This window comes from Oncorhynchus masou, chromosome 25, assembly GCF_036934945.1.
Source record: "Oncorhynchus masou masou isolate Uvic2021 chromosome 25, UVic_Omas_1.1, whole genome shotgun sequence".
NCBI lineage: Eukaryota > Metazoa > Chordata > Actinopteri > Salmoniformes > Salmonidae > Oncorhynchus > Oncorhynchus masou.
The window spans coordinates 397,601-425,368 of NC_088236.1; the positions used below are offsets into that span (position 1 = coordinate 397,601).

General features: G+C 45.3%; 1 protein-coding gene across 1 annotated transcript in view; it reads left to right on the forward strand.

Moving 5' to 3' along the window:
- The window catches only part of dmrt3a (doublesex and mab-3 related transcription factor 3a), a 99,534-nt gene extending 74,550 nt beyond the window's left edge, over positions 1-24,984 (forward strand). Inside the window, exons 2-3 of the mRNA XM_064936348.1 lie at positions 23,906-24,070; positions 24,110-24,984. Of these exons, the coding sequence (XP_064792420.1) occupies positions 23,906-24,070; positions 24,110-24,984 (1,040 nt within the window). The remainder of the gene's footprint in view (positions 1-23,905; positions 24,071-24,109) is intronic.
- The last annotated feature ends 2,784 nt before the right edge of the window (positions 24,985-27,768 follow it).

The following is a 27,768-nucleotide window of genomic DNA, read 5'->3' on the forward strand; positions in this document are numbered from 1 at the left end:
AGGATGTGTTTCTAGGTTCTCTGTCGTCCTGACTGAGGATGTGTTTCTGTCTCTGTAGTCCTGACTGAGGATGTGTTTCTGTGTTCTCTGTAGTCCTGACTGAGGATGTGTTTCTGTGAACTCTGTAGTCCTGAATGAGGATGTGTTTCTGTGTTGTCTGTAGTGCTGACTGAGGATGTGTTTCTGTCTCTGTTGTCCTGACAGAGGATGTGTTTCTGTGTTCTCTGTAGTCCTGACTGAGGATGTGTTTCTGTGTTCTCTGTAGTCCTGACTGAGGATGTCTTTCTGTGTTCTCTGTAGTCCTGACTGAGGATGTGTTTCTGTGTTCTCTGTCGTCCTGACTGAGGATGTGTTTCTGCCTATGTAGTCCTGACTGAGGATGTGTTTCTGTGTTCTCTGTAGTCCTGACTGAGGATGTGTTTCTGTGTTCTCTGTAGTCCTGACTGATGATGTGTTTCTGTGTTCTCTGTAGTCCTGACTGAGGATGTGTTTCTGTGTTCCCTGTTCTCCTGACTGAGGATGTGTTTCTGTCTCTGTAGTCCTGACTGAGGATGTGTTTCTGTCTCTATAGTCCTGACTTAGGATGTGTTCCTGTGTTCTCAGTAGTGCTGACTGAGGATGTGTTTCTGTCTCTGTAGTCCTGACTGAGGATGTGTTTCTGTCTCTGTAGTCCTGACTGAGGATGTGTTTATGTCTCTATAGTCCTGACTGAGGATGTGTTTCTGTGTTCTCCATAGTCCTGACTGAGGATGTGTTTCTTTCTCTGTAGTCCTGACTGAGGATGTGTTTCTGTCTCTGCAGTCCTGACTGAGGATGTGTTTCTGTCTCTGTAGTCCTGACTGCGGATGTCTTTCTGTGTTCTCCATAGTCCTGACTGAGGATGTGTTTCTGTGTTCTCCGTAGTCCAAAATGAGGATGTGTTTCTGTGTTCTCTGTCATCCTGACTGAGGATGTGTTTCTGTGTTTTCTGTAGTCCTGGCTGAGGATGTGTTTCTGTGTTTTCTGTAGTCCTGGCTGAGGATGTGTTTCTGTGTTTTCTGTAGTCCTGGCTGAGGATGTGTTTCTGTGTCTGTAGTCCTGACTTAGGATGTGTTTCTGTGAACTCTGTAGTCCTGAATGAGGATGTGTTTCTGTGTTCTCTGTAGTCCTGACTGAGGATGTGTTTCTTTCTCTGTAGTCCTGACTGAGGATGTGTTTCTGTCTCTGCAGTCCTGACTGAGGATGTGTTTCTGTCTCTGTAGTCCTGACTGAGGATGTGTTTCTGTGTTCTCCATAGTCCTGACTGAGGATGTGTTTCTGTGTTCTCTGTAGTCCTGAATGAGGATGTGTTTCTGTGTTCTCTGTAGTCCTGACTGAGGATGTGTTTCTGTGTTCTCTGTAGTCCTGACTGAGGATGTGTTTCTGTGTTCTCTGTAGTCCTGACTGAGGATGTGTTTCTGTCTCTGTAGTCCTGACTGAGGATTTGTTTCTGTCTCTATAGTCCTGAGTGAGGATGTGTTTCTGTGTTCTCTGTAGTCCTGAATGAGGATGTGTTTCTTTGTTCTCTGTCGTCCTGACTGAGGATGTGTTTCTGTCTCTGCAGTCCAACCAGAGGATTTGTTTCTGTGTTCTCTGTAGTCCTGACTGAGGATGTGTTTCTGTGTTCTCTGTAGTCCTGACTGATGATGTCTTTCTGGGTTCTCTGTAGTCCTGACTGAGGATGTGTTTCTGTGTTCTCTGTAGTCCTGACTGAGGATGTGTTCCAGTCTCTGTAATCCTGACTTAGGATGTGTTTCTGTATTCTCTGTAGTCCTAACTGAGGATGTGTTTCTGTGTTCTCCGTAGTCCAAAATGAGGATGTGTTTCTGTGTTCTCTGTCGTCCTGACAGAGGATTTGTTTCTGTCTCTATAGTCCCGACTGAGGATGTGTTTCTGTGTTCTCTGTAGTCCTGACTGAGGATGTGTTTCTGTGTTCTCTGTAGTCCTGACTGAGGATGTCTTTCTGTGTTCTCTGTAGTCCTGAATGAGGATGTGTTTCTGTGTTCTCTGTAGTCCTGACTGAGGATGTGTTTCTGTCTCTGTTGTCCTGAATGAGGATGTGTTCCTGTGTTCTCTGTAGTCCTGGCTGAGGATGTGTTTCTGTGTTCTCTGTAGTCCTGACTGAGGATGTGTTTCTGTGTCTGTAGTCCTGACTTAGGATGTGTTTCTGTGAACTCTGTAGTCCTGAATGAGGATGTGTTTCTGTGTTCTCTGTAGTGCTGACTGAGGATGTGTTTCTGTGTCTGTAGTCCTGACTTAGGATGTGTTTCTGTGTTCTCTGTAGTCCTGACTGAGGATGTGTTTCTGTGTTCTCTGTAGTCCTGACTGAGGATGTCTTTCTGTGTTCTCTGTTGTCCTGACTAAGGATGTGTTTCTGTGTTCTCTGTCGTCCTGACTGAGGATGTGTTTCTGTCTCTGTAGTCCTGACTGAGGATGTGTTTCTGTGTTCTCTGTAGTCCTGACTGAGGATGTGTTTCTGTGTTCCCTGTAGTCCTGACTGATGATGTGTTTCTGTGTTCTCTGTCGTCCTGACTGAGGATGTGTTTCTGTCTCTGTAGTCCTGACTGAGGATGTGTTTCTGTCTCTATAGTCCTGACTAAGGATGTGTTCCTGTGTTCTCAGTAGTGCTGACTGAGGATGTGTTTCTGTCTCTGTAGTTCTGACTGAGGATGTGTTTCTGTCTCTGTAGTCCTGACTGAGGATGTGTTTATGTCTCTATAGTCCTGACTGAGGATGTGTTTCTGTCTCTGTAGTCCTGACTGCGGATGTGTTTCTGTGTTCTCCATAGTCCTGACTGAGGATGTGTTTCTGTGTTCTCCGTAGACCAAAATGAGGATGTGTTTCTGTGTTCTCTGTCATCCTGACTGAGGATGTGTTTCTGTGTTTTCTGTAGTCCTGGCTGAGGATGTGTTTCTGTGTTTTCTGTAGTCCTGGCTGAGGATGTGTTTCTGTCTCTGTAGTCCTGACTGAGGATGTGTTTCTGTGTTTTCTGTAGTTCTGGCTGAGGATGTGTTTCTGTCTCTGTAGTCCTGACTGATGATGTGTTTCTGTGTTCTCTGTAGTCCTGACTGAGGATGTGTTTCTTTGTTCTCTGTCGTCCTTGACTGAGGATGTGTTTCTGTGTTCCTTTGTAGTCCTGACTGAGGATGTGTTTCTGTCTCTGTAGTCCTGACTGAGGATTTGTTTCTGTCTCTATAGTCCTGACTGAGGATGTGTTTCTGTGTTCTCTGTAGTCCTTAATGAGGATGTGTTCCTGTGTTCTCTGTAGTCCTGACTGAGGATGTGTTTCTGTGTTCTCTATAGTCCTGACTGAGGATGTGTTTCCGTGTTCTCTGTAGTCCTTAATGAGGATGTGTTTCTGTGTTCTCTGTAGTCCTGACTGAGGATGTGTTTCTGTGTTTTCTGTAGTCCTGACTGAGGATGTGTTTCTGTGTTTTCTGTAGTCCTGACTGAGGATGTGTTTCTGTGTTCTCTGTAGTCCTGACTGAGGATTTGTTTCTGTGTTCTCTGTAGTCCTGAAAGAGGATGTGTTTCCGTCTCTGTAGTCCTGACTGAGGATGTGTTTCTGTCTCTGTAGTCCTGACTGAGGATGTGTTTCTGCCTCTGTAGTCCTGACTGAGGATGTGTTTCTGTGTTCCCTGTAGTCCTGACTGAGGATTTGTTTCTGTCTCTGTAGTACTGACTGAGGATGTGTTTCAGTGTTCCCTGTAGTCCTGACTGAGGATTTGTTTCTGTCTCTATAGTCCTGACTGAGGATGTGTTTCTGTGATCTCTGTAGTCCTTAATGAGGATGTGTTTCTGTGTTCTCTGTAGCCCTGACTGAGGATGTCTTTCTGTGTTCTCTGTAGTCCTGACTGAGGATGTCTTTCTGTGTTCCCTGTAGTCCTGAATGAGGATGTGTTTCTGTGTAATCTGTAGTCCTGACTGAGGAGGTGTTTCTGTGTTCTCTGTAGTCCTGACTGAGGATGTGTTTCTGTCTCTGTAGTCCTGACTGAGGATTTGTTTCTGTCTCTATAGTCCTGACTGAGGATGTGTTTCTGTGTTCTCTGTAGTCCTTAATGAGGATGTGTTCCTGTGTTCTCTGTAGTCCTGACTGAGGATGTCTTTCTTTGTTCTCTGTCGTCCTGACTGAGGATGTGTTTCTGTGTTCTCTGTAGTCCTTAATGAGGATGTGTTCCTGTGTTCTCTGTAGTCCTGACTGAGGATTTGTTTCTGTGTTCTCTGTAGTCCTGACTGAGGATGTGTTTCTGTCTCTGTAGTCCTGAATGAGGATGTGCTTCTGTGTTCTCTGTAGTGCTGACTGAGGATGTGTTTCTGTGTTCTCTGTAGTCCTGACTGAGGATGTGTTTCTGTGTTCTCTGTAGTCCTGACTGAGGATGTGTTTCTGTCTCTGTATTCCTGACTGAGGATGTGTTTCTGCCTCTGTAGTCCTGACTGAGGATGTGTTTCTGTGTTCCATGTAGTCCTGACTGAGGATTTGTTTCTGTCTCTATAGTCCTGACTGAGGATGTGTTTCTGCGTTCTCTGTAGTCCTTAATGAAGATGTGTTTCTGTGTTCTCTGTAGTCCTGACTGAGGATGTCTTTCTGTGTTCTCTGTAGTCCTGACTGAGGATGTCTTTCTGTGTTCTCTGTAGTCCTGAATGAGGATGTGTTTCTGTGTTCTCTGTAGTCCTGACTGAGGATTTGTTTCTGTGTTCTCTGTAGTCCTGACTGAGGATGTGTTTCTGTGTTCTCTGTAGTCCTGACTGAGGATGTGTTTCTGTCTCTGTAGTCCTGACTGAGGATTTGTTTCTGTCTCTATAGTCCTGAGTGAGGATGTGTTTCTGTGTTCCCTGTAGTCTTGACTGAGGATGTCTTTCTGTGTTCTCTGTAGTCCTGAATGATAATGTGTTTCTGTGTTCTCTGTAGTCCTGAATGAGGATGTGTTTCTTTGTTCTCTGTAGTCCTGACTGAGGATGTGTTTCTGTCTCTGTAGTCCTGACTGAGGATTTGTTTCTGTCTCTATAGTCCTGACTGAGGATGTGTTTCTGTGTTCTCTGTAGTCCTTAATGAGGATGTGTTCCTGTGTTCTCTGTAGTCCTGACTGAGGATGTCTTTCTGTGTTCTCTGTAGTCCTGAATGAGGATGTGTTTCTGTGTTCTCTGTAGTCCTGACTGATGATGTGTTTCTGTGTTCTCTGTAGTCCTGACTGAGGATGTGTTTCTGTCTCTGTAGTCCTGACTGAGGATATGTTTCTGTCTCTATATTCCTGACTGAGGATGTGTTTCTGTGTTCTCTGTAGTCCTTAATGAGGATGTGTTCCTGTGTTCTCTGTAGTCCTGACTGAGGATGTCTTTCTGTGTTCTCTGTAGTCCTGAATGAGGATGTGTTTCTGTGTTCTCTGTAGTCCTGACTGATGATGTGTTTCTGTGTTCTCTGTAGTCCTGACTGAGGATGTGTTTATGTGTAATCTGTAGTCCTGACTGAGGATGTGTTTCTGTGTTCTCTGTAGTCCTGACTGAGGATGTATTTCTGTGTTCTCTGTAGTCCTGACTGAGGATGTCTTTCTGTGTTCTCTGTAGTCCTGACTGAGGATGTGTTTCTGTGTTCTCTGTCGTCCTGACTGAGGATGTGTTCCTGTCTCTGTAGTCCTGACTGAGGATGTGTTTCTGTGTTCTCTGTAGTCCTGACTGAGGATGTGTTTCTGTGTTCTCTGTAGTCCTGACTGAGGATGTCTTTCTGTGTTCTCTGTAGTCCTGACTGAGGATGTGTTTCTGTGTTCTCTGTCGTCCTGACTGAGGATGTGTTCCTGTCTCTGTAGTCCTGACTGAGGATGTGTTTCTGTGTTCTCTGTAGTCCTGACTGAGGATGTGTTTCTGTGTTCTCTGTAGTCCTGACTGATGATGTGTTTCTGTGTTCTCTGTAGTCCTGACTGAGGATGTGTTTCTGTGTTCCCTGTTCTCCTGACTGAGGATGTGTTTCTGTCTCTGTTGTCCTGAATGAGGATGTGTTCCTGTGTTCTCTGTAGTCCTGGCTGAGGATGTGTTTCTGTGTTCTCTGTAGTGCTGACTGAGGATGTGTTTCTGTCTCTGTAGTCCTGACAGAGGATGTGTTTCTGTGTTCTCTGTAGACCTGACTGAGGATGTGTTTCTGTGTTCTCTGTAGTCCTGACTGAGGATGTCTTTCTGTGTTCTCTGTAGTCCTGACTGAGGATGTGTTTCTGTGTTCCTTTGTAGTACTGACTGAGGATGTGTTTCTGTCTCTGTAGTCCTGACTGAGGATTTGTTTCTGTCTCTATAGTCCTGACTGAGGGTGTGTTTCTGTGTTCTCTGTAGTCCTTAATGAGGATGTGTTCCTGTGTTCTCTGTAGTCCTGACTGAGGATGTGTTTCTGTGTTCTCTGTAGTCCTGACTGAGGATGGGTTTCTGTGTTCTCTGTAGTCCTGACTGAGGCTGTGTTTCTGTGTTCTCTGTAGTCCTGACTGAGGATTTGTTTCTGTCTCTGTAGTCCTGACTGAGGATGTGTTTCTGTGTTCTCTGTAGTCCTGACTGACGATGGGTTTCTGTGTTCTCTGCAGTCCTGACTGAGGATGTGTTTCTGTGTTCTCTGTAGTCCTGAAAGAGGATGTGTTTCCGTCTCTGTAGTCCTGACTGAGGCTGTGTTTCTGTGTTCTCTGTAGTCCTGACTGAGGATTTGTTTCTGTCTCTGTAGTCCTGACTGAGGATGGGTTTCTGTGTTCTCTGTAGTCCTGACTGAGGATTTGTTTCTGTCTCTGTAGTCCTGACTGAGGATTTGTTTCTGTGTTCTCTGTAGTCCTGACTGAGGATGTGTTTCTGTGTTCTCTGTAGTCCTGACTGAGGATTTGTTTCTGTGTTCTCTGTAGTCCTGACTGAGGATGGGTTTCTGTGTTCTCTGTAGTCCTGACTGAGGATTTGTTTCTGTGTTCTCTGTAGTCCTGACTGAGGATGTGTTTCTGTGTTCTCTGCAGTCCTGACTGAGGATGTGTTTCTGTGTTCTCTGTAGTCCTGAAAGAGGATGTGTTTCCGTCTCTGTAGTCCTGACTGAGGCTGTGTTTCTGTGTTCTCTGTAGTCCTGACTGAGGATTTGTTTCTGTCTCTGTAGTCCAGACTGAGGATGGGTTTCTGTGTTCTCTGTAGTCCTGACTGAGGATTTGTTTCTGTCTCTGTAGTCCTGACTGAGGATGGGTTTCTGTGTTCTCTGTAGTCCTGACTGAGGATGTGTTTCTGTGTTCTCTGTAGTCCTGACTGAGGATGGGTTTCTGTGTTCTCTGCAGTCCTGACTGAGGATTTGTTTCTGTGTTCTCTGTAGTCCTGACTGAGGATGTGTTTCTGCCTCTGTAGAACTGACTGAGGATGTGTTTCTGTGTTCCCTGTAGTCCTGACTGAGGATTTGTTTCAGTCTCTGTAGTACTGACTGAGGATGTGTTTCAGTGTTCCCTGTAGTCCTGACTGAGGATTTGTTTCTGTCTCTATAGACCTGACTGAGGATGTGTTTCTGTCTCTGCAGTCCTGACTGAGGATGTGTTTCTGTCTCTGTAGTCCTGACTGCGGATGTGTTTCTGTGTTCTCCATAGTCCTGACTGAGGATGTGTTTCTGTGTTCTCCGTAGTCCAAAATGAGGATGTGTTTCTGTGTTCTCTGTCATCCTGACTGAGGATGTGTTTCTGTGTTTTCTGTAGTCCTGGCTGAGGATGTGTTTCTGTGTTTTCTGTAGTCCTGGCTGAGGATGTGTTTCTGTGTTTTCTGTAGCCCTGGCTGAGGATGTGTTTCTGTCTCTGTAGTCCTGACTGAGGATGTGTTTCTGTGTTTTCTGTAGTCCTGGCTGAGGATGTGTTTCTGTCTCTGTAGTCCTGACTGATGATGTGTTTCCGTGTTCTCTGTAGTCCTGACTGAGGATGTGTTTCTTTGTTCTCTGTCGTTCTTGACTGAGGATGTGTTTCTGTGTTCCTTTGTAGTCCTGACTGAGGATGTGTTTCTGTCTCTGTAGTCCTGACTGAGGATTTGTTTCTGTCTCTATAGTCCTGACTGAGGATGTGTTTCTGTGTTCTCTGTAGTCCTTAATGAGGATGTGTTCCTGTGTTCTCTGTAGTCCTAACTGAGGATGTGTTTCTGTGTTCTCTGTAGTCCTGACTGAGGATGGGTTTATGTGTTCTCTGTAGTCCTGACTGAGGATTTGTTTCTGTGTTCTCTGTAGTCCTGACTGAGGATGTGTTTCTGTGTTCTCTGTAGTCCTGACTGAGGATGTGTTTCCGTCTCTGTAGTCCTGACTGAGGATGTGTTTCTGTCTCTGTAGTCCTGACTGAGGATGTGTTTCTGCCTCTGTAGTCCTGACTGAGGATGTGTTTCTGTCTCTATAGTCCTGACTGAGGATGTGTTTCTGTGTTCTCTGTAGTCCTTAATGAGGATGTGTTTCTGTGTTCTCTGTAGCCCTGACTGAGGATGTCTTTCTGTGTTCTCTGTAGTCCTGACTGAGGATGTCTTTCTGTGTTCTCTGTAGTCCTGAATGAGGATGTGTTTCTGTGTAATCTGTAGTCCTGACTGAGGATGTGTTTCTGTGTTCTCTGTAGTCCTGACTGAGGATGTGTTTCTGTGTTCTCTGTAGTCCTGACTGAGGATGTGTTTCTGTCTCTGTAGTCCTGACTGAGGATTTGTTTCTGTCTCTATAGTCCTGACTGAGGATGTGTTTCTGTGTTCTCTGTAGTCCTTAATGAGGATGTGTTCCTGTGTTCTCTGTAGTCCTGACTGAGGATTTGTTTCTGTCTCTGTAGTCCTGACTGAGGATGTGTTTCAGTGTTCCCTGTAGTCCTGACTGAGGATTTGTTTCTGTCTCTATAGACCTGACTGAGGATGTGTTTCTGTCTCTGCAGTCCTGACTGAGGATGTGTTTCTGTCTCTGTAGTCCTGACTGAGGATGTGTTTCTGTGTTCTCCATAGTCCTGACTGAGGATGTGTTTCTGTGTTCTCCGTAGTCCAAAATGAGGATGTGTTTCTGTGTTCTCTGTCATCCTGACTGAGGATGTGTTTCTGTGTTTTCTGTAGTCCTGGCTGAGGATGTGTTTCTGTGTTTTCTGTAGTCCTGGCTGAGGATGTGTTTCTGTGTTTTCTGTAGCCCTGGCTGAGGATGTGTTTCTGTCTCTGTAGTCCTGACTGAGGATGTGTTTCCGTGTTCTCTGTAGTCCTGACTGAGGATGTGTTTCTTTGTTCTCTGTCGTCCTTGACTGAGGATGTGTTTCTGTGTTCCTTTGTAGTCCTGACTGAGGATGTGTTTCTGTCTCTGTAGTCCTGACTGAGGATTTGTTTCTGTCTCTATAGTCCTGACTGAGGATGTGTTTCTGTGTTCTCTGTAGTCCTTAATGAGGATGTGTTCCTGTGTTCTCTGTAGTCCTAACTGAGGATGTGTTTCTGTGTTCTCTGTAGTCCTGACTGAGGATGGGTTTATGTGTTCTCTGTAGTCCTGACTGAGGATTTGTTTCTGTGTTCTCTGTAGTCCTGACTGAGGATGTGTTTCTGTGTTCTCTGTAGTCCTGACTGAGGATGTGTTTCTGTCTCTGTAGTCCTGACTGAGGATGTGTTTCTGTCTCTGTAGTCCTGACTGAGGATGTGTTTCTGCCTCTGTAGTCCTGACTGAGGATGTGTTTCTGTCTCTATAGTCCTGACTGAGGATGTGTTTCTGTGTTCTCTGTAGTCCTTAATGAGGATGTGTTTCTGTGTTCTCTGTAGCCCTGACTGAGGATGTCTTTCTGTGTTCTCTGTAGTCCTGACTGAGGATGTCTTTCTGTGTTCTCTGTAGTCCTGAATGAGGATGTGTTTCTGTGTAATCTGTAGTCCTGACTGAGGATGTGTTTCTGTGTTCTCTGTAGTCCTGACTGAGGATGTGTTTCTGTGTTCTCTGTAGTCCTGACTGAGGATGTGTTTCTGTCTCTGTAGTCCTGACTGAGGATTTGTTTCTGTCTCTATAGTCCTGACTGAGGATGTGTTTCTGTGTTCTCTGTAGTCCTTAATGAGGATGTGTTCCTGTGTTCTCTGTAGTCCTGACTGAGGATTTGTTTCTGTCTCTGTAGTCCTGACTGAGGATGTGTTTCAGTGTTCCCTGTAGTCCTGACTGAGGATTTGTTTCTGTCTCTATAGACCTGACTGAGGATGTGTTTCTGTCTCTGCAGTCCTGACTGAGGATGTGTTTCTGTCTCTGTAGTCCTGACTGCGGATGTGTTTCTGTGTTCTCCATAGTCCTGACTGAGGATGTGTTTCTGTGTTCTCCGTAGTCCAAAATGAGGATGTGTTTCTGTGTTCTCTGTCATCCTGACTGAGGATGTGTTTCTGTGTTTTCTGTAGTCCTGAATGAGGATGTGTTTCTGTGTAATCTGTAGTCCTGACTGAGGATGTGTTTCTGTGTTCTCTGTAGTCCTGACTGAGGATGTGTTTCCGTCTCTGTAGTCCTGACTGAGGATGTGTTTCTGTCTCTGTAGTCCTGACTGAGGATGTGTTTCTGCCTCTGTAGTCCTGACTGAGGATGTGTTTCTGTCTCTATAGTCCTGACTGAGGATGTGTTTCTGTGTTCTCTGTAGTCCTTAATGAGGATGTGTTTCTGTGTTCTCTGTAGTCCTGACTGAGGATGTCTTTCTGTGTTCTCTGTAGTCCTGACTGAGGATGTCTTTCTGTGTTCTCTGTAGTCCTGAATGAGGATGTGTTTCTGTGTAATCTGTAGTCCTGACTGAGGATGTGTTTCTGTGTTCTCTGTAGTCCTGACTGAGGATGTGTTTCTGTGTTCTCTGTAGTCCTGACTGAGGATGTGTTTCTGTCTCTGTAGTCCTGACTGAGGATTTGTTTCTGTCTCTATAGTCCTGACTGAGGATGTGTTTCTGTGTTCTCTGTAGTCCTGACTGAGGATGTGTTTCTGTGTTCTCTGTAGTCCTGACTGAGGATGTGTTTCTGTGTTCTCTGTAGTCCTGACTGAGGATGTGTTTCTGTCTCTGTAGTCCTGACTGAGGATTTGTTTCTGTCTCTATAGTCCTGACTGAGGATGTGTTTCTGTGTTCTCTGTAGTCCTTAATGAGGGTGTGTTCCTGTGTTCTCTGTAGTCCTGACTGAGGATTTGTTTCTGTCTCTGTAGTCCTGACTGAGGATGTGTTTCAGTGTTCCCTGTAGTCCTGACTGAGGATTTGTTTCTGTCTCTATAGTCCTGACTGAGGATGTGTTTCTGTGTTCTCTGTAGTCCTTAATGAGGATGTGTTTCTGTGTTCTCTGTAGCCCTGACTGAGGATGTCTTTCTGTGTTCTCTGTAGTCCTGACTGAGGATGTCTTTCTGTGTTCTCTGTAGTCCTGAATGAGGATGTGTTTCTGTGTAATCTGTAGTCCTGACTGAGGATGTGTTTCTGTGTTCTCTGTAGTCCTGACTGAGGATGTGTTTCTGTGTTCTCTGTAGTCCTGACTGAGGATGTGTTTCTGTCTCTGTAGTCCTGACTGAGGATTTGTTTCTGTCTCTATAGTCCTGAGTGAGGATGTGTTTCTGTGTTCCCTGTAGTCTTGACTGAGGATGTCTTTCTGTGTTCTCTGTAGTCCTGAATGATAATGTGTTTCTGTGTTCTCTGTAGTCCTGAATGAGGATGTGTTTCTTTGTTCTCTGTCGTCCTGACTGAGGATGTGTTTCTGTCTCTGCAGTCCGACCAGAGGATTTGTTTCTGTGTTCTCTGTAGTCCTGACTGAGGATGTGTATCTGTCTCTGTCGTCCTGAATGTGGATGTGCTTCTGTGTTCTCTGTAGAGCTGACTGAGGATGTGTTTCTGTGTTCTCTGTAGTCCTGACTGAGGATGTGTTTCTGTGTTCTCTGTAGTCCTGATTGATGATGTGTTTCTGTGTTCTGTGTTCTCCTGACTGAGGATGTGTTTCTGTCTCTGTAGTCCTGACTGAGGATGTGTTTCTGTCTCTATAGTCCCGACTGAGGATGTGTTTCCGTGTTCTCTGTAGTCCTGACTGAGGATGTGTTTCTGTGTTCTCTGTAGTCCTGACTGAGGATGTGTTTCTGTCTCTATAGTCCCGACTGAGGATGTGTTTCCGTGTTCTCTGTAGTCCTGACTGAGGATGTGTTTCTGTGTTCTCTGTAGTCCTGACTGAGGATGTGTTTCTGTGTTCTCTGTTGTCCTGACTGATGATGTGTTCTATGAAGTCCTGACTGAGGATGTGTTTCCGTGTTCTCTGTAGTCCTGACTGAGGATGTGTTTCTGTGTTCTCTGTAGTCCTGACTGAGGATGTGTTTCTGTGTTCTCTGTTGTCCTGACTGATGATGTGTTCTATGAAGTCCTGACTGAGGATTTGTTTCTGTGTTCTCTGTAGTCCTGACTGAGGATTTGTTTCTGTGTTCTCTGTAGTCCTGACTGAGGATGTGTTTCTGTGTTCTCTGTAGTCCTGACTGAGAATGTGTTTCTGTCTCTGTAGTCCTGACTGAGGATTTGTTTCTGTCTCTATAGTCCTGACTGAGGATGTGTTTCTGTGTTCTCTGTAGTCCTTAATGAGGATGTGTTCCTGTGTTCTCTGTAGTCCTGACTGAGGATGTCTTTCTGTGTTCTCTGTAGTCCTGAATGAGGATGTGTTTCTGTGTTCTCTGTAGTCCTGACTGATGATGTGTTTCTGTGTTCTCTGTAGTCCTGACTGAGGATGTGTTTCTGTCTCTGTAGTCCTGACTGAGGATTTGTTTCTGTCTCTATATTCCTGACTGAGGATGTGTTTCTGTGTTCTCTGTAGTCCTTAATGAGGATGTGTTCCTGTGTTCTCTGTAGTCCTGAATGAGGATGTGTTTCTGTGTTCTCTGTAGTCCTGACTGATGATGTGTTTCTGTGTTCTCTGTAGTCCTGACTGAGGATGTGTTTATGTGTAATCTGTAGTCCTGACTGAGGATGTGTTTCTGTGTTCTCTGTAGTCCTGACTGAGGATGTGTTTCTGTGTTCTCTGTAGTGCTGACTGAGGATGTGTTTCTGTCTCTGTAGTCCTGACAGAGGATGTGTTTCTGTGTTCTCTGTAGTCCTGACTGAGGATGTGTTTCTGTGTTCTCTGTAGTCCTGACTGAGGATGTGTTTCTGTGTTCTCTGTAGTCCTGACTGATGATGTGTTTCTGTGTTCTCTGTAGTCCTGACTGAGGATGTGTTTCTGTGTTCCCTGTTCTCCTGACTGAGGATGTGTTTCTGTCTCTGTTGTCCTGAATGAGGATGTGTTCCTGTGTTCTCTGTAGTCCTGGCTGAGGATGTGTTTCTGTGTTCTCTGTAGTGCTGACTGAGGATGTGTTTCTGTCTCTGTAGTCCTGACAGAGGATGTGTTTCTGTGTTCCTTTGTAGTACTGACTGAGGATGTGTTTCTGTCTCTGTAGTCCTGACTGAGGATTTGTTTCTGTCTCTATAGTCCTGACTGAGGATGTGTTTCTGTGTTCTCTGTAGTCCTTAATGAGGATGTGTTCCTGTGTTCTCTGTAGTCCTGACTGAGGATGGGTTTCTGTGTTCTCTGTAGTCCTGACTGAGGCTGTGTTTCTGTGTTCTCTGTAGTCCTGACTGAGGATTTGTTTCTGTCTCTGTAGTCCTGACTGAGGATGTGTTCCTGTGTTCTCTGTAGTCCTGACTGAGGATGGGTTTCTGTGTTCTCTGTAGTCCTGACTGAGGATGGGTTTCTGTGTTCTCTGCAGTCCTGACTGAGGATGTGTTTCTGTGTTCTCTGCAGTCCTGACTGAGGATGTGTTTCTGTGTTCTCTGCAGTCCTGACTGAGGATGTGTTTCTGTGTTCTCTGTAGTCCTGAAAGAGGATGTGTTTCCGTCTCTGTAGTCCTGACTGAGGATGTGTTTCTGTCTCTGTAGTCCTGACTGAGGATGTGTTTCTGCCTCTGTAGTCCTGACTGAGGATGTGTTTCTGTGTTCCCTGTAGTCCTGACTGAGGATTTGTTTCAGTCTCTGTAGTACTGACTGAGGATGTGTTTCAGTGTTCCCTGTAGTCCTGACTGAGGATTTGTTTCTGTCTCTATAGACCTGACTGAGGATGTGTTTCTGTCTCTGCAGTCCTGACTGAGGATGTGTTTCTGTCTCTGTAGTCCTGACTGCGGATGTGTTTCTGTGTTCTCCATAGTCCTGACTGAGGATGTGTTTCTGTGTTCTCCGTAGTCCAAAATGAGGATGTGTTTCTGTGTTCTCTGTCATCCTGACTGAGGATGTGTTTCTGTGTTTTCTGTAGTCCTGGCTGAGGATGTGTTTCTGTGTTTTCTGTAGCCCTGGCTGAGGATGTGTTTCTGTCTCTGTAGTCCTGACTGAGGATGTGTTTCTGTGTTTTCTGTAGTCCTGGCTGAGGATGTGTTTCTGTCTCTGTAGTCCTGACTGATGATGTGTTTCCGTGTTCTCTGTAGTCCTGACTGAGGATGTGTTTCTTTGTTCTCTGTCGTCCTTGACTGAGGATGTGTTTCTGTGTTCCTTTGTAGTCCTGACTGAGGATGTGTTTCTGTCTCTGTAGTCCTGACTGAGGATTTGTTTCTGTCTCTATAGTCCTGACTGAGGATGTGTTTCTGTGTTCTCTGTAGTCCTTAATGAGGATGTGTTCCTGTGTTCTCTGTAGTCCTGACTGAGGATGTGTTTCTGTGTTCTCTGTAGTCCTGACTGAGGATGGGTTTCTGTGTTCTCTGTAGTCCTGACTGAGGATGTGTTTCTGTGTTCTCTGTAGTCCTGACTGAGGATGTGTTTCTGTGTTCTCTGTAGTCCTGACTGAGGATGTGTTTCTGTCTCTGTAGTCCTGACTGAGGATGTGTTTCTGCCTCTGTAGTCCTGACTGAGGATGTGTTTCTGTCTCTATAGTCCTGACTGAGGATGTGTTTCTGTGTTCTCTGTAGTCCTTAATGAGGATGTGTTTCTGTGTTCTCTGTAGCCCTGACTGAGGATGTCTTTCTGTGTTCTCTGTAGTCCTGACTGAGGATGTCTTTCTGTGTTCTCTGTAGTCCTGAATGAGGATGTGTTTCTGTGTAATCTGTAGTCCTGACTGAGGATGTGTTTCTGTGTTCTCTGTAGTCCTGACTGAGGATGTGTTTCTGTGTTCTCTGTAGTCCTGACTGAGGATGTGTTTCTGTCTCTGTAGTCCTGACTGAGGATTTGTTTCTGTCTCTATAGTCCTGACTGAGGATGTGTTTCTGTGTTCTCTGTAGTCCTTAATGAGGATGTGTTCCTGTGTTCTCTGTAGTCCTGACTGAGGATGTCTTTCTGTGTTCTCTGTAGTCCTGAATGAGGATGTGTTTATGTGTTCTCTGTAGTCCTGACTGAGGATGTGTTTCTTTGTTCTCTGTCGTCCTGACTGAGGATGTGTTTCTGTGTTCTCTGTAGTCCTTAATGAGGATGTGTTCCTGTGTTCTCTGTAGTCCTGGCTGAGGATGTGTTTCTGTGTTCTCTGTAGTCCTGACTGAGGATGTGTATCTGTCTCTGTCGTCCTGAATGAGGATGTGCTTCTGTGTTCTCTGTAGTGCTGACTGAGGATGTGTTTCTGTGTTCTCTGTAGTCCTGACTGAGGATGTGTTTCTGTGGTCTCTGTAGTCCTGACTGAGGATGTGTTTCTGTCTCTGTAGTCGTGACTGAGGATGTGTTTCTGCCTCTGTAGTCCTGACTGAGGATGTGTTTCTGTGTTCCCTGTAGTCCTGACTGAGGATTTGTTTCTGTCTCTATAGTCCTGACTGAGGATGTGTTTCTGTGTTCTCTGTAGTCCTTAATGAGGATGTGTTTCTGTGTTCTCTGTAGTCCTGACTGAGGATGTCTTTCTGTGTTCTCTGTAGTCCTGAATGAGGATGTGTTTCTGTGTTCTCTGTAGTCCTGACTGAGGATGTGTTTCTGTGTTCTCTGTAGTCCTGACTGAGGATGTGTTTCTGTGTTCTCTGTAGTCCTGACTGAGAATGTGTTTCTGTCTCTGTAGTCCTGACTGAGGATTTGTTTCTGTCTCTATAGTCCTGAGTGAGGATGTGTTTCTGTGTTCTCTGTAGTCCTTAATGAGGATGTGTTCCTGTGTTCTCTGTAGTCTTGACTGAGGATGTCTTTCTGTGTTCTCTGTAGTCCTGAATGATAATGTGTTTCTGTGTTCTCTGTAGTCCTGAATGAGGATGTGTTTCTTTGTTCTCTGTAGTCCTGACTGAGGATGTGTATCTGTCTCTGTCGTCCTGAATGAGGATGTGCTTCTGTGTTCTCTGTAGAGCTGACTGATGATGTGTTTCTGTGTTCTCTGTAGTCCTGACTGAGGATGTGTTTCTGTGTTCTCTGTAGTCCTGACTGAGGATGTGTTTCTGTGTTCTCTGTAGTCCTGACTGAGGATGTGTTTCTGTCTCGGTAGTCCTGACTGAGGATGTGTTCTCTGTAGTCCTGACTGAGGATGTGTTTCTGTGTTCTCTGTCGTCCTGAATGAGGATGTGTTTCTGTCTCCGTAGTCCTGACTGAGGATGTGTTTCTGTCTCTATAGTCCTGACTGATGATGTGTTTCTGTGATCTCTGTATTCCAGACTGAGGACGTGTTTCTGTGTTCTCTGTAGTCCTGACTGAGGATGTGTTTCTGTGTTCTCTGTAGTCCTGACTGAGGATGTGTTTCTGTCTCTGTAGTCCTGACTGAGGATGTGTTTCTGTCTCTGTAGTCCTGAATGAGGATGTGTTTCTGTGTTCTCTGTAGTCCTGACTGAGGATGTGTTTCTGTGTTCTCTGTAGTCCTGACTGAGGTTGTGTTTCTGTCTCCGTAGTCCTGACTGAGGATGTGTTTCTGTCTCTGTCGTCCTGAATGAGGATGTGTTTCTGTGTTCTCTGTAGTCCTGACTGAGGATGTGTTTCTGTGTTATCTGTAGTTCTGACTGAGGATGTGTTTCTGTCTCGGCAGTCCTGACTGAGGATGTGTTCTCTGTAGTCCTGACTGAGGATGTGTTTCTGTGTTATCTGTAGTTCTGACTGAGGATGTGTTTCTGTCTCGGCAGTCCTGACTGAGGATGTGTTCTCTGTAGTCCTCACTGAGGATGTGTTTCTGTGTTCTCTGTCGTCCTGAATGAGGATGTGTTTCTGTCTCCGTAGTCCTGACTGAGGATGTGTTTCTGTCTCTATAGTCCTGACTGATGATGTGTTTCTGTAATCTCTGTAGTCCAGACTGAGGATGTGTTTCTGTGTTCTCTGTAGTACTGACTGAGGATGTGTTTCTGTGTTCTCTGTAGTCCTGACTGAGGATGTGTTTCTGTCTCTGTAGTCCTGACTGAGGATGTGTTTCTGTGTTCTCTGTAGTCCTGACTGAGGATGTGTTTCTGTCTCTGTAGTCCTGACTGAGGATGTGTTTCTGTCTCTGTAGTCTTGTCTGAGGATGTGTTTCTGTGTTCTCTGTAGTCCTGAATGAGGATGTGTTCCTGTGTTCTCTGTAGTCCTGACTGAGGATGTGTTTCTGTCTCTGTAGTCCTGAATGAGGATGTGTTTCTGTGTTCTCTGTAGTCCTGACTGAGGATGTGTTTCTGTCTCTGTAGTCCTGACTGAGGATGTGTTTCTGTCTTTGTATTCCTGATTGAGGATGTGTTTCTGTGTTCTCTGTAGTCCTGACTGAGGATGTGTTTCTGTGTTCTCTGTAGTCCTGACTGAGGATGAGTTTCTGTCTCGGTAGTCCTGACTGAGGATGTGTTCTCTGTAGTCCTGACTGAGGATGTGTTTCTGTCTCTGTAGTCCTGACTGAGGATGTGTTTCTGTGTTCTCTGTTGTCCTGACTGAGGATGTGTTTCTGTCTCTGTAGTCTTGACTGAGGATGTGTTTCTGTGTTCTCTGTAGTCGTGACTGAGGATGTGTTTCTGTGTTCTCTGTAGTCCTGACTGAGGATGTGTTTCTGTCTCTATAGTCCTGACTGATGATGTGTTTCTGTGATCTCTGTAGTCCAGACTGAGGATTTGTTTCTGTGTTCTCTGTAGTGCTGACTGAGGATGTGTTTCTGTCTCTGTCGTCCTGAATGAGGATGTGTTTCTGTCTCTATTGTCCTGACTGATGATGTGTTTCTGTGTTCTCTGTAGTACTGACTGAGGATGTGTTTCTGTGTTCTCTGTAGTGCTGACTGAGGATGTGTTTCTGTCTCTGTAGTCCTGACTGAGGATGTGTTTCTGTGTTCTCTGTTGTCCTGACTGAGGATGTGTTTCTGTGTTCTCTGTAGTCCTGACTGAGGATGTGTTTCTGTCTCTGTAGTCCTGAATGAGGATGTGTTTCTGTGTTCTCTGTAGTCCTGACTGAGGATGTGTTTCTGTGTTCTCTGTAGTCCTGACTGAGGTTGTGTTTCTGTCTCCGTAGTCCTGACTGAGGATGTGTTTCTGTCTCTGTCGTCCTGAATGAGGATGTGTTTCTGTCTCTATTGTCCTGACTGATGATGTGTTTCTGTGTTCTCTGTAGTACTGATTGAGGATGTGTTTCTGTCTCTGTAGTCCTGAATGAGGATGTGTTTCTGTGTTCTCTGTAGTTCTGACTGAGGTTGTGTTTCTGTCTCCGTAGTCCTGACTGAGGATGTGTTTCCGTCTCTGTCGTCCTGAATGAGGATGTGTTTCTGTGTTCTCTGTAGTCCTGACTGAGGATGTGTTTCTGTCTCTCTAGTCCTGACTAAGAATGTGTTTCTGTCTCTGTCGTCCTGACTGAGGATGTGTTTCTGTGTTCTCTGTAGTCATGAATGAGGATGTGTTTCTGTGTTCTCTGTAGTCCTGACAGAGGATGTGTTCTCTGTAGTCCTGACTGAGGATGGGTTTCTGTCTCTGTCGTCCTGACTGAGGATGTGTTTCTGTGTTCTCTGTAGTCCTGACTGAGGATGTGTTTCAGTCTCTGTAGTCCTGACGGAGGATGTGTGTCTGTCTTTGTAGTCCTGAATGAGGATGTGTTTCTGTTTTCTCTTTAGTCCTGAATGAGGATGTGTTTCTGTCTCGGTAGTCCTGACTGAGGATGTGTTCTCTGTAGTCCTGACAGAGGATGTGTTTCTGTCTCTGTAGTCTTGACTGAGGATTTGTTTCTGTGTTCTCTGTAGTCCTGACTGAGAATGTGTTTCTGTCTCTGTCGTCCTGACTGAGGATGTGTTTCTGTCTCTGTAGTCCTGACTGAGGATGTGTTTCTGTGTTCTCTGTAGTCCTGACTGAGGATGTGTTTCTGTCTCTGTAGTCCTGACTGAGGATCAAATCAAATCAAATGTATTTATATAGCCCTTCGTACATCAGCTGATATCTCAAAGTGCTGTACAGAAACCCAGCCTAAAACCCCAAAAATCAAGCAATGCAGGTGTAGAAGCACCTGCAAAAAAACTCCCTCGAAAGGCCAAAACCTAGGAAGAAACCGAGAGAGGAACCAGGCTATGTGGGGTGGCCAGTCCTCTTCTGTGTGTTCTGGGTGGAGATTATAACAGAACATGGCCAAGATGTTCAAATGTTCATAAATGACCAGCATGGTCGAATAATAATAAGGCAGAACAGTTGAAACTGGCGCAGCAGCACGGCCAGGTGGACTGGGGACAGCAAGGAGTCACCATGTCAGGTAGTCCTGGGGCATGGTCCTAGGGCTCAGGTCCTCCGAGAGAGAGAAAGAGAGAGAGAAGGAGAGAATTAGAGAATGCACACTTCGATTCACACAGGACACAATGAATTGGACAGGAGAAGTACTCCAGATATAACAAACTGACCCTAGCCCCCCGACACATAAACTACTGCAGCATAAATACTGGAGGCTGAGACAGGAGGGGTCAGGAGACACTGTGGCCCCATCCGAGGACACCCCCAGACAGGGCCAAACAGGAAGGATATAACCCCACCCACTTTGCCAAAGCACAGCCCCCACACCACTAGAGGGATATCTTCAACCACCAACTTACCATCCTGAGACAAGGCTGAGTATAGCCCACAAAGATCTCCGCCATGTCATAACCCAAGCGGGGAGGGCGCCGACCCAGACAGGATGACCACATCAGTGAATCAACCAACTCAGGTGACGCACCCCTTCCAGGGACGGCATGAGAGAGCCCCAGTAAGCCAGTGACTCAGCCCCTGTAATAGGGTTAGAGGCAGAGAATCCCAGTGGAAAGAGGGAAACCGGCCAGGCAGAGACAGCAAGGGCGGTTCGTTGCTCCAGAGCCTTTCCGTTCACCTTCCCACTCCTGGGCCAGACTACACTCAATCATATGACCCACTGAAGAGATGAGTTTTCAGTAAAGACTTAAAGGTTGAGACGGAGTTTGCGTCTCTGACATGGGTTGGCAGGCTGTTCCATAAAAATGGAGCTCTATAGGAGAAAGCCCTGCCTCCAGCTGTTTGCTTAGAAATTCTAGGGACAATTAGGAGGCCTGTGTCTTGTGACCGTAGCGTACGTGTAGGTATGTACGGCAGGACCAAATCAGAGAGATAGGTAGGAGCAAGCCCATGTAATGCTTTGTAGGTTAGCAGTAAAACCTTGAAATCAGCCCTTGCTTTGACAGGAAGCCAGTGTAGGGAGGCTAGCACTGGAGTAATATGATCACATTTTTTGGTTCTAGTCAGGATTCTAGCAGCCGTATTTAGTACTAACTGAAGTTCATTTAGTGCTTTATCCGGGTAGCCGGAAAGTAGAGCATTGCAGTAGTCTAACCTAGAAGTGACAAAAGCATGGATTAATTTTTCTGCATCATTTTTGGACAGAAAGTTTCTGATGTTTGCAATGTTACGTAGATGGAAAAAAGCTGGTCTTGATATGTTCTTCAAAAGAGAGATCAGGGTCCAGAGTAACGCCGAGGTCCTTCACAGTTTTATTTGAGACGACTGTACAACCATTAAGATTAATTGTCAGATTCAACAGAAGATCTCTTTGTTTCTTGGGACCTAGAACAATCATCCCTGTTTTGTCCGAGTTTAAAAGTAGAAAGTTTGCAGCCATCCACTTCCTTATGTCTGAAACACATGCTTCTCGCGAGGGCAATTTTGGGGCTTCACCATGTTTCATTGAAATGTACAGCTGTGTGTCCTCTGCATAGCAGTGAAAGTTAACATTATGTTTTCGAATGACATCCCCAAGAGGTAAAATATATAGTGAAAACAATAGTGGTCCTAAAACGAAACTGTGAGGAACACCAACATTTACAGTTGATTTGTCAGAGGACAAACCATTCACAGAGACAAACTGATATCTTTCCGACAGATAAGATCTAAACCAGGCCAGAACTTGTCCGTGTAGACCAATTTGGGTTTCCAATCTCTCCAAAAGAATGTGGTGATCGATGGTATCAAAAGCAGCACTAAGGTCTAGGAGCACGAGGACAGATGCAGAGCCTCGGTCCGATGCCATTAAAAGGTCATTTACCACCTTCACAAGTGCAGTCTCAGTGCTATGATGGGGTCTAAAACCAGACTGAAGCATTTCGTATACAATGTTTGTCTTCAGGAAGGCAGTGAGATGCTGTGCAACAGCCTTTTCTAAAGGTTTTGAGAGGAATGGAAGATTAGATATAGGCCGATAGTTTTTTATATTTTCTGGGTCAAAGTTTGGCTTTTTCAAGAGAGGCTTTATTACTGCCACTTTTAGTGAGTTTGGTACACATCCGGTGGATAGAGATCAATTTATTATGTTCAACATAGGAGGGCCAAGCACAGGAAGCAGCTCTTTCAGTATTTTAGTTGGAATAGGGTCCAGTATGCAGCTTTAAGGTTTAGAGGCCTGATTATTTTCATCATTGTGTCAAGAGATATAGTACTAAAACACTTGAGGGTCTCTCTTGACCTTAGGTCCTGGCAGAGTTGTGCAGACTCAGGACAACTGAGCTTTGAAGGAATACGCATATTTAAAGAGGAGTCCGTAATTTGCTTTCTAATAATCATAATCCTTTCCTCAAAGAAGTTCATGAATTTATTACTGCTGAAGTGAAAGCCCTCCTCTCTTGGGGAATGCTGCTTTTTAGTTAGCTTTGCAACAGTATCAAAAAGAAATTTCGGATTGTTCTTATTTTCCTCAATTAAGTTAGAAAAATAGGATAATCGAGCAGCAGTGAGGGCTCTTCGGTACCGCACGGTACTGTCTTTCCAAGCTAGTCGGAAGACTTCCAGTTTGGTGTGGCGCCATTTCCGGTCCAATTTTCTGGAAGCTTGCTTCAGAGCTCGGGTATTTTCTGTGTACCAGGTAGCTAGTTTCTTATGAGAATTTTTTTTTTTAGTAAATTGAAATTTGCTATCGTAAATGTTAGCAACATCTCCACCTTTGCGGGATGCACGGGGATATGGTCACTAGTGTAGCCAGGAGGTGAGGCCTCATTTAACACAGTAAATTCATCAGGCTTAAGCCATGTTTCAGTCAGGCCAATCACATCAAGATTATGATCAGTAATTAGTTCATTGACTATAATTGCCTTCGAAGTAAGGGATCTAACATTAAGTATCCCTATTTTGAGATGTGAGGTATCATGATCTCTTTCAATAATGACAGGAATGGAGGTGGTCTTTATCCTAGTGAGATTGCTAAGGTGAACACCGCCATGTTTAGTTTTGCCCAACCTAGGTCGAGGCACAGACGGCACGGTCTCAATGGTGATAGCTGAGCTGACTACACTGACTGTGCTAGTGGCAGACTCCACTATGCTGGCAGGCTGGCTAACAGCCTGCTGCCTGGCCTGCACCCTATTTCATTGTGGAGCTAGAGGAGTTAGAGCCCTGTCTATGTTGGTAGATAAGATGAGAGCACCCCTCCAGCTTGGATGGAGTCCGTCACTCCTCAGCAGGTCAGGCTTGGTCCTGTTTGTGGGTGAGTCCCAGAAAGAGGGCCAATTATCTACAAATTCAATCTTTTGGGAGGGGCAGAAAACAGTTTTCAACCAGCGATTGAGTTGTGAAACTCTGCTGTAGAGCTCATCACTCCCCCTAACTGGGAGGGGGCCAGAGACAATTACTCGATGCCGACACATCTTTCTAGCTGATTTACACGCAGAAGCTATGTTGCGCTTGGTGATCTCTGACTGTTTCATCCTAACAACGTTGGTGCCAACGTGGATAACAATATCTCTATACTCTCTACACTCGCCAGTTTTAGCTTTAGCCAGCACCATCTTCAGATTAGCCTTAACGTCGGTAGCCCCGCCCCTGGTAAACAGTGTATGATCGCTGGATGATTCGTTTTAAGTCTAATACTGCGGGTAATGGAGTCGCCAGTGACTAAAGTTTCAATTTGTCAGAGCTAATGGTGAGAGGCTTCGGTGTCTCAGACCCTGTAACGAGAGGAGTAGAGACAAGAGAAGGCTCGGCCTCTGACTCCGACTCGCTGCTTAATGGGGAAAACCGGTTGAAAGTTTCTGTCGGCTGAATGAGCGACACCGGTTGAGCGTTCCTACAGCATTTCCTTCCAGAAACCGTGAGAAAGTTGTCCTGCTGCGGGGACCGTGCGAGTGGATTTATACTAACGTTACTATCTGTACTTACTGGTGGCACAGACGCTGTTTCAACCTTTCCTACACTGAAATGACCCTTGCCTAACGATTGCGTCTGAAGCCGGGCTTGTAGCACAGCTATCCTCGCCGTAAGGCGATATAGCGACCGCAATTAGAAGGCATCATGTTAATGTTACTACTTAGCTTTGGCTGTTGGAGGATGTGTTTCTGTCTCTGTAGTCCTGACTGAGGATGTGTTTCTGTCTCTGTAGTCCTGACTGAGGATGTGTTTCTGTCTCTGTAGTCATGACTGAGGATGTGTTTCTGTCTCTGTAGTCCTGACTGAGTGTGTTTTTGTGGTCTCTGTAGACCTGACTGGGGATGTGTTTCTGTGTTCTCTGAAGTCCTGACTGAGGATGTGTTTCTGTGTTCTCTGTTGTCCTGAATGAGGATGTGTTTCTGTGTTCTCTGTAGTCTTGAATGAGGATGTGTTTTTGTGTTCTCTGTAGTCCTGACTGAGGATGTGTTTCTGTGTTCTCTGTAGACCTGAGTGAGGATACGTCGGGGGACCACTCCGGTGGGGAGAATGGTGGTGGTAGCGGCAGTGAGAAGGACCAGGACCCTAGCAGCTCACCCGAGGGCTCCAAGCCTTCCTGCTTCACCCCCGAGCCCCCAGACACCCCAAACCAGGCCGAGGAGTGTCGCTACAGCTTCCCCCATCCCCTTCCCAGCCTCCCTCTCCCCCTAGCCTTCCCCAAGACCTGCAGCACCTCTCCAGAGCCCAAGGCAGACAGCCCCACTAAGGGTTACCCCGGTGTTGGGGCAGGGGGGCTGCCAGTGGACCACAGCCTGGTGATTGAGGGCCTGTCTGGGTCTGTTTCCCTTCCCTTCAACCTGCGAGCCAACCGGCCACCCCTGGAGGTGCTGAAGAAGATCTTCCCGTCCCACAAGCCCCCGGTGCTGGAGCTGATCCTGCAGGGGTGTGGAGGGGACCTGGTGGGGGCCATCGAGGTGCTGCTGTCCAGCCAGGCCCAGGAGGCCAGGGGGGGTCACCCCCACCCCGACACCCTGGTCCTTCCCTCTAATAGCCACCTCCTTGATCACCCCCTGGGGTCCTACCACTCTCTGGCCTCAGCCGCTAAGTGGTCTGTGGGCTCTGCTTTCAGGGTGCCTGAGTCTCTGCGCTTCTCGTCTGACTCGTCGTCCGGCCCCCTGGCCCTACACCCCGGGTCTTTCCCCCATCCCCCACGCTACCCCTTGATGCTGAGGAACTCTCTGACACGTGGCGGCCAGGTCGGACCCTTCTGCAATGACGTGACACTGTGGAACACCATGACACTGCAGCAGCAGTACCAACTCAGGTCAGCTCAGTACGTCTCTCCTTTCTCCTCCACTGGCGTCTTCCAACGCTCTCCGCTCCTCTCCTCTTCCTCCTCCTCCTCTCCGCTCCTCTCCTCCTCCCGCCCCCAAGAAGAGCACCGTCTCTCCCAGCTGGAGGAGGGCTGCCACCCTACCCCCATCCCCCCCACCCCCGGGGCCAAACAGACCCTCTACACTCATGAGGAGGAGTACGAGGACCGCTCAGACTCCTCCGACTCACGAATTCTCAACTCCTCCACCTGAACCTCCTGAACCACCCAAACCTATGGGTTATATCTCTATACCTGAACCAATGAAACAATGAACCTATGGGTTATATCTCTATACCTGAACCTCCTGAACCACCTAAACCTGTGGGTTATATCTCTATACCTGAACCAATGAAACAATGAACCTATACCTGGTTATATCTCTATACCTGAACCAATGAAACAATGAACCTGTGGGTTATATCAATGAACCTGTGGGTTATATCTCTATACCTGAACCTCCTGAACCACCTAAACCTATGGGTTATATCTCTATACCTGAACCAATGAAACAATGAACCTGTGGGTTATATCTCTATACCTGAACCAATGAAACAATGAACCTATGGGTTATATCTCTATACCTGAACCAATGAAACAATGAAACTATGGGTTATATCTCTATACCTGAACCAATGAAACAATGAACCTGTGGGTTATATCTCTATACCTGAACCTCCTGAACCACCTAAACCTGTGGGTTATATCTCTATACCTGAACCAATGAAACAATGAACCTATGGGTTATATCTCTATACCTGAACCAATGAAACAATGAACCTGTGGGTTATATCTCTATACCTGAACCTCCTGAACCACCTAAACCTATGGGTTATATCTCTATACCTGAACCAATGAAACAATGAACCTGTGGGTTATATCTCTATACCTGAACCTCTGAACCACCTAAACCTATGGGTTATATCTCTATACCTGAACCAATGAAATGAACCTGTGGGTTATGAAACTATCTTGAACCACCTAAATCTCTATACCTGAACCAATGAAACAATGAACCTGTGGGTTATATCTCTATACCTGAACCAATGAAACAATGAACCTGTGGGTTATATCTCTATACCTGAACCTCCTGAACCACCTAAACCTGTGGGTTATATCTCTATACCTGAACCAATGAAACAATGAACCTATGGGTTATATCTCTATACCTGAACCAATGAAACAATGAACCTGTGGGTTATATCTCTATACCTGAACCTCCTGAACCACCTAAACCTATGGGTTATATCTCTATACCTGAACCAATGAACCACCTAAACCTGTGGGTTATATCTCTATACCTGAACCTCCTGAACCACCTAAACCTATGGGTTATATCTCTATACCTGAACCAATGAAACAATGAACCTGTGGGTTGTATCTCTATACCTGAACCAATGAAACAATGAACCTATGGGTTATATCTCTATACCTGAACCAATGAAACAATGAACCATGCCACACTGGTTACTTAAGCACCAAAAATGTATTGTGAACGAATGTTTAATGTGAATAATGCAAGAGTGGGTATCAAGACAGGTTGTTGTTTTGAACTGAACTTTGTCATGCAGCCATCGGCCCCCCTACAGGTAATGTAGCTGAATGTTAGGTCGTAACATTATCTCTCTGCAGGTAATGTAGCTGAATGTTAGGTTGTAACATTATCTCTCTGCAGGTAATGTAGCCGAATGTTAGGTCGTAACATTATCTCTCTGCAGGTAATGTAGCTGAATGTTAGGTCGTAACATTATCTCTCTACAGCTAATGTAGCTGAATGTTAGGTTGTAACATTATCTCTCTGCAGGTAATGTAGCTGAATGTTAGGTCGCAACATTATCTCTCTACAGGTAATGTAGCTGAATACTAGATCGTAACATTATCACATGGATATGACCAAAAAGAATGAATTTAAAATTATGGGATAGATCACATAGATCACGTGTTTGTGAACGTTCATCTCTTTCCAGACACTATGCATGTGAATAATATGTCATTGATGTTAAGATGTGATGCATGTCAAGATTATTAATAAACATAGGTGATAATAGCAAAACATTGTGTCCTCATTATTTCCAAAATGATAATATACATTGGTGCAAATTGGTTGCTATACTAAATGAATGGTATACTATAATGTAGTTTAATGTATAATAACCCACAAGAGTAGGGATCATCAACTAAATTCAGCTGTGGGACGATTTGTACTGGAGCGGATGGTCGGGGGGCCGGAACATAATGACAAATCATTTGCAAATTGACTGCAAGAATCCCAAACAGATATGTTAGACTAAATCATAATTATTTCAAACCTTACATTTGTATACAATCACGTGTCTCTGTACTGTGGGCGGGAATACACTTCGGAACAGATTTCTTAAATTAAAATCTCTTGGAGATGATTTGCTGGTGTTTTTAGTCGTTTATGTCCAACATTGAAAATTCAAATTTTTTAAGGAACTTATCTGTCGTCCCTGCATGGAAATGTACAGTTGAAGTATAAGTATAAGGGTCTGAATACTTTCTGAATGAACTGTGTGTATATAAATGTACAGTTGAAGTCAAAAGTTGACATACACTTAGGGTGAAGTCATGAAAGCTCATTTTTCATCCACTCCACAAATGTCTTGTTAAACAAGCTATAGTTTTGGCAAGTCGGTTAGGACATCTACTTTGTGCATGACACAGGTAGTTTTTCAAAATATTGTTTACAGAAGTGTACATACACTAAGTTGACTGTGCCTTTAAACAGCTTGGAAAATTCCAGAAAAGTATGTCATGGCTTTATAAGTGTTACGCCTTGGTCTTAGTATTGTGTGTTTTAGTTTATTAGTTAGTCAGACCAGGGTGTGACATGGGGTTATTTTGTATTGTATTTTCTTATTGGGGTTTTGTAGTAGTTGGGATTGTAGCTGGTTAGGGGTGTGTGTGTGTGTTAATTAGGTTGGCTGCCTGAGGCGGTTCTCAATCAGAGTCAGGTGCTTCTCGTTGTCGCTGATTG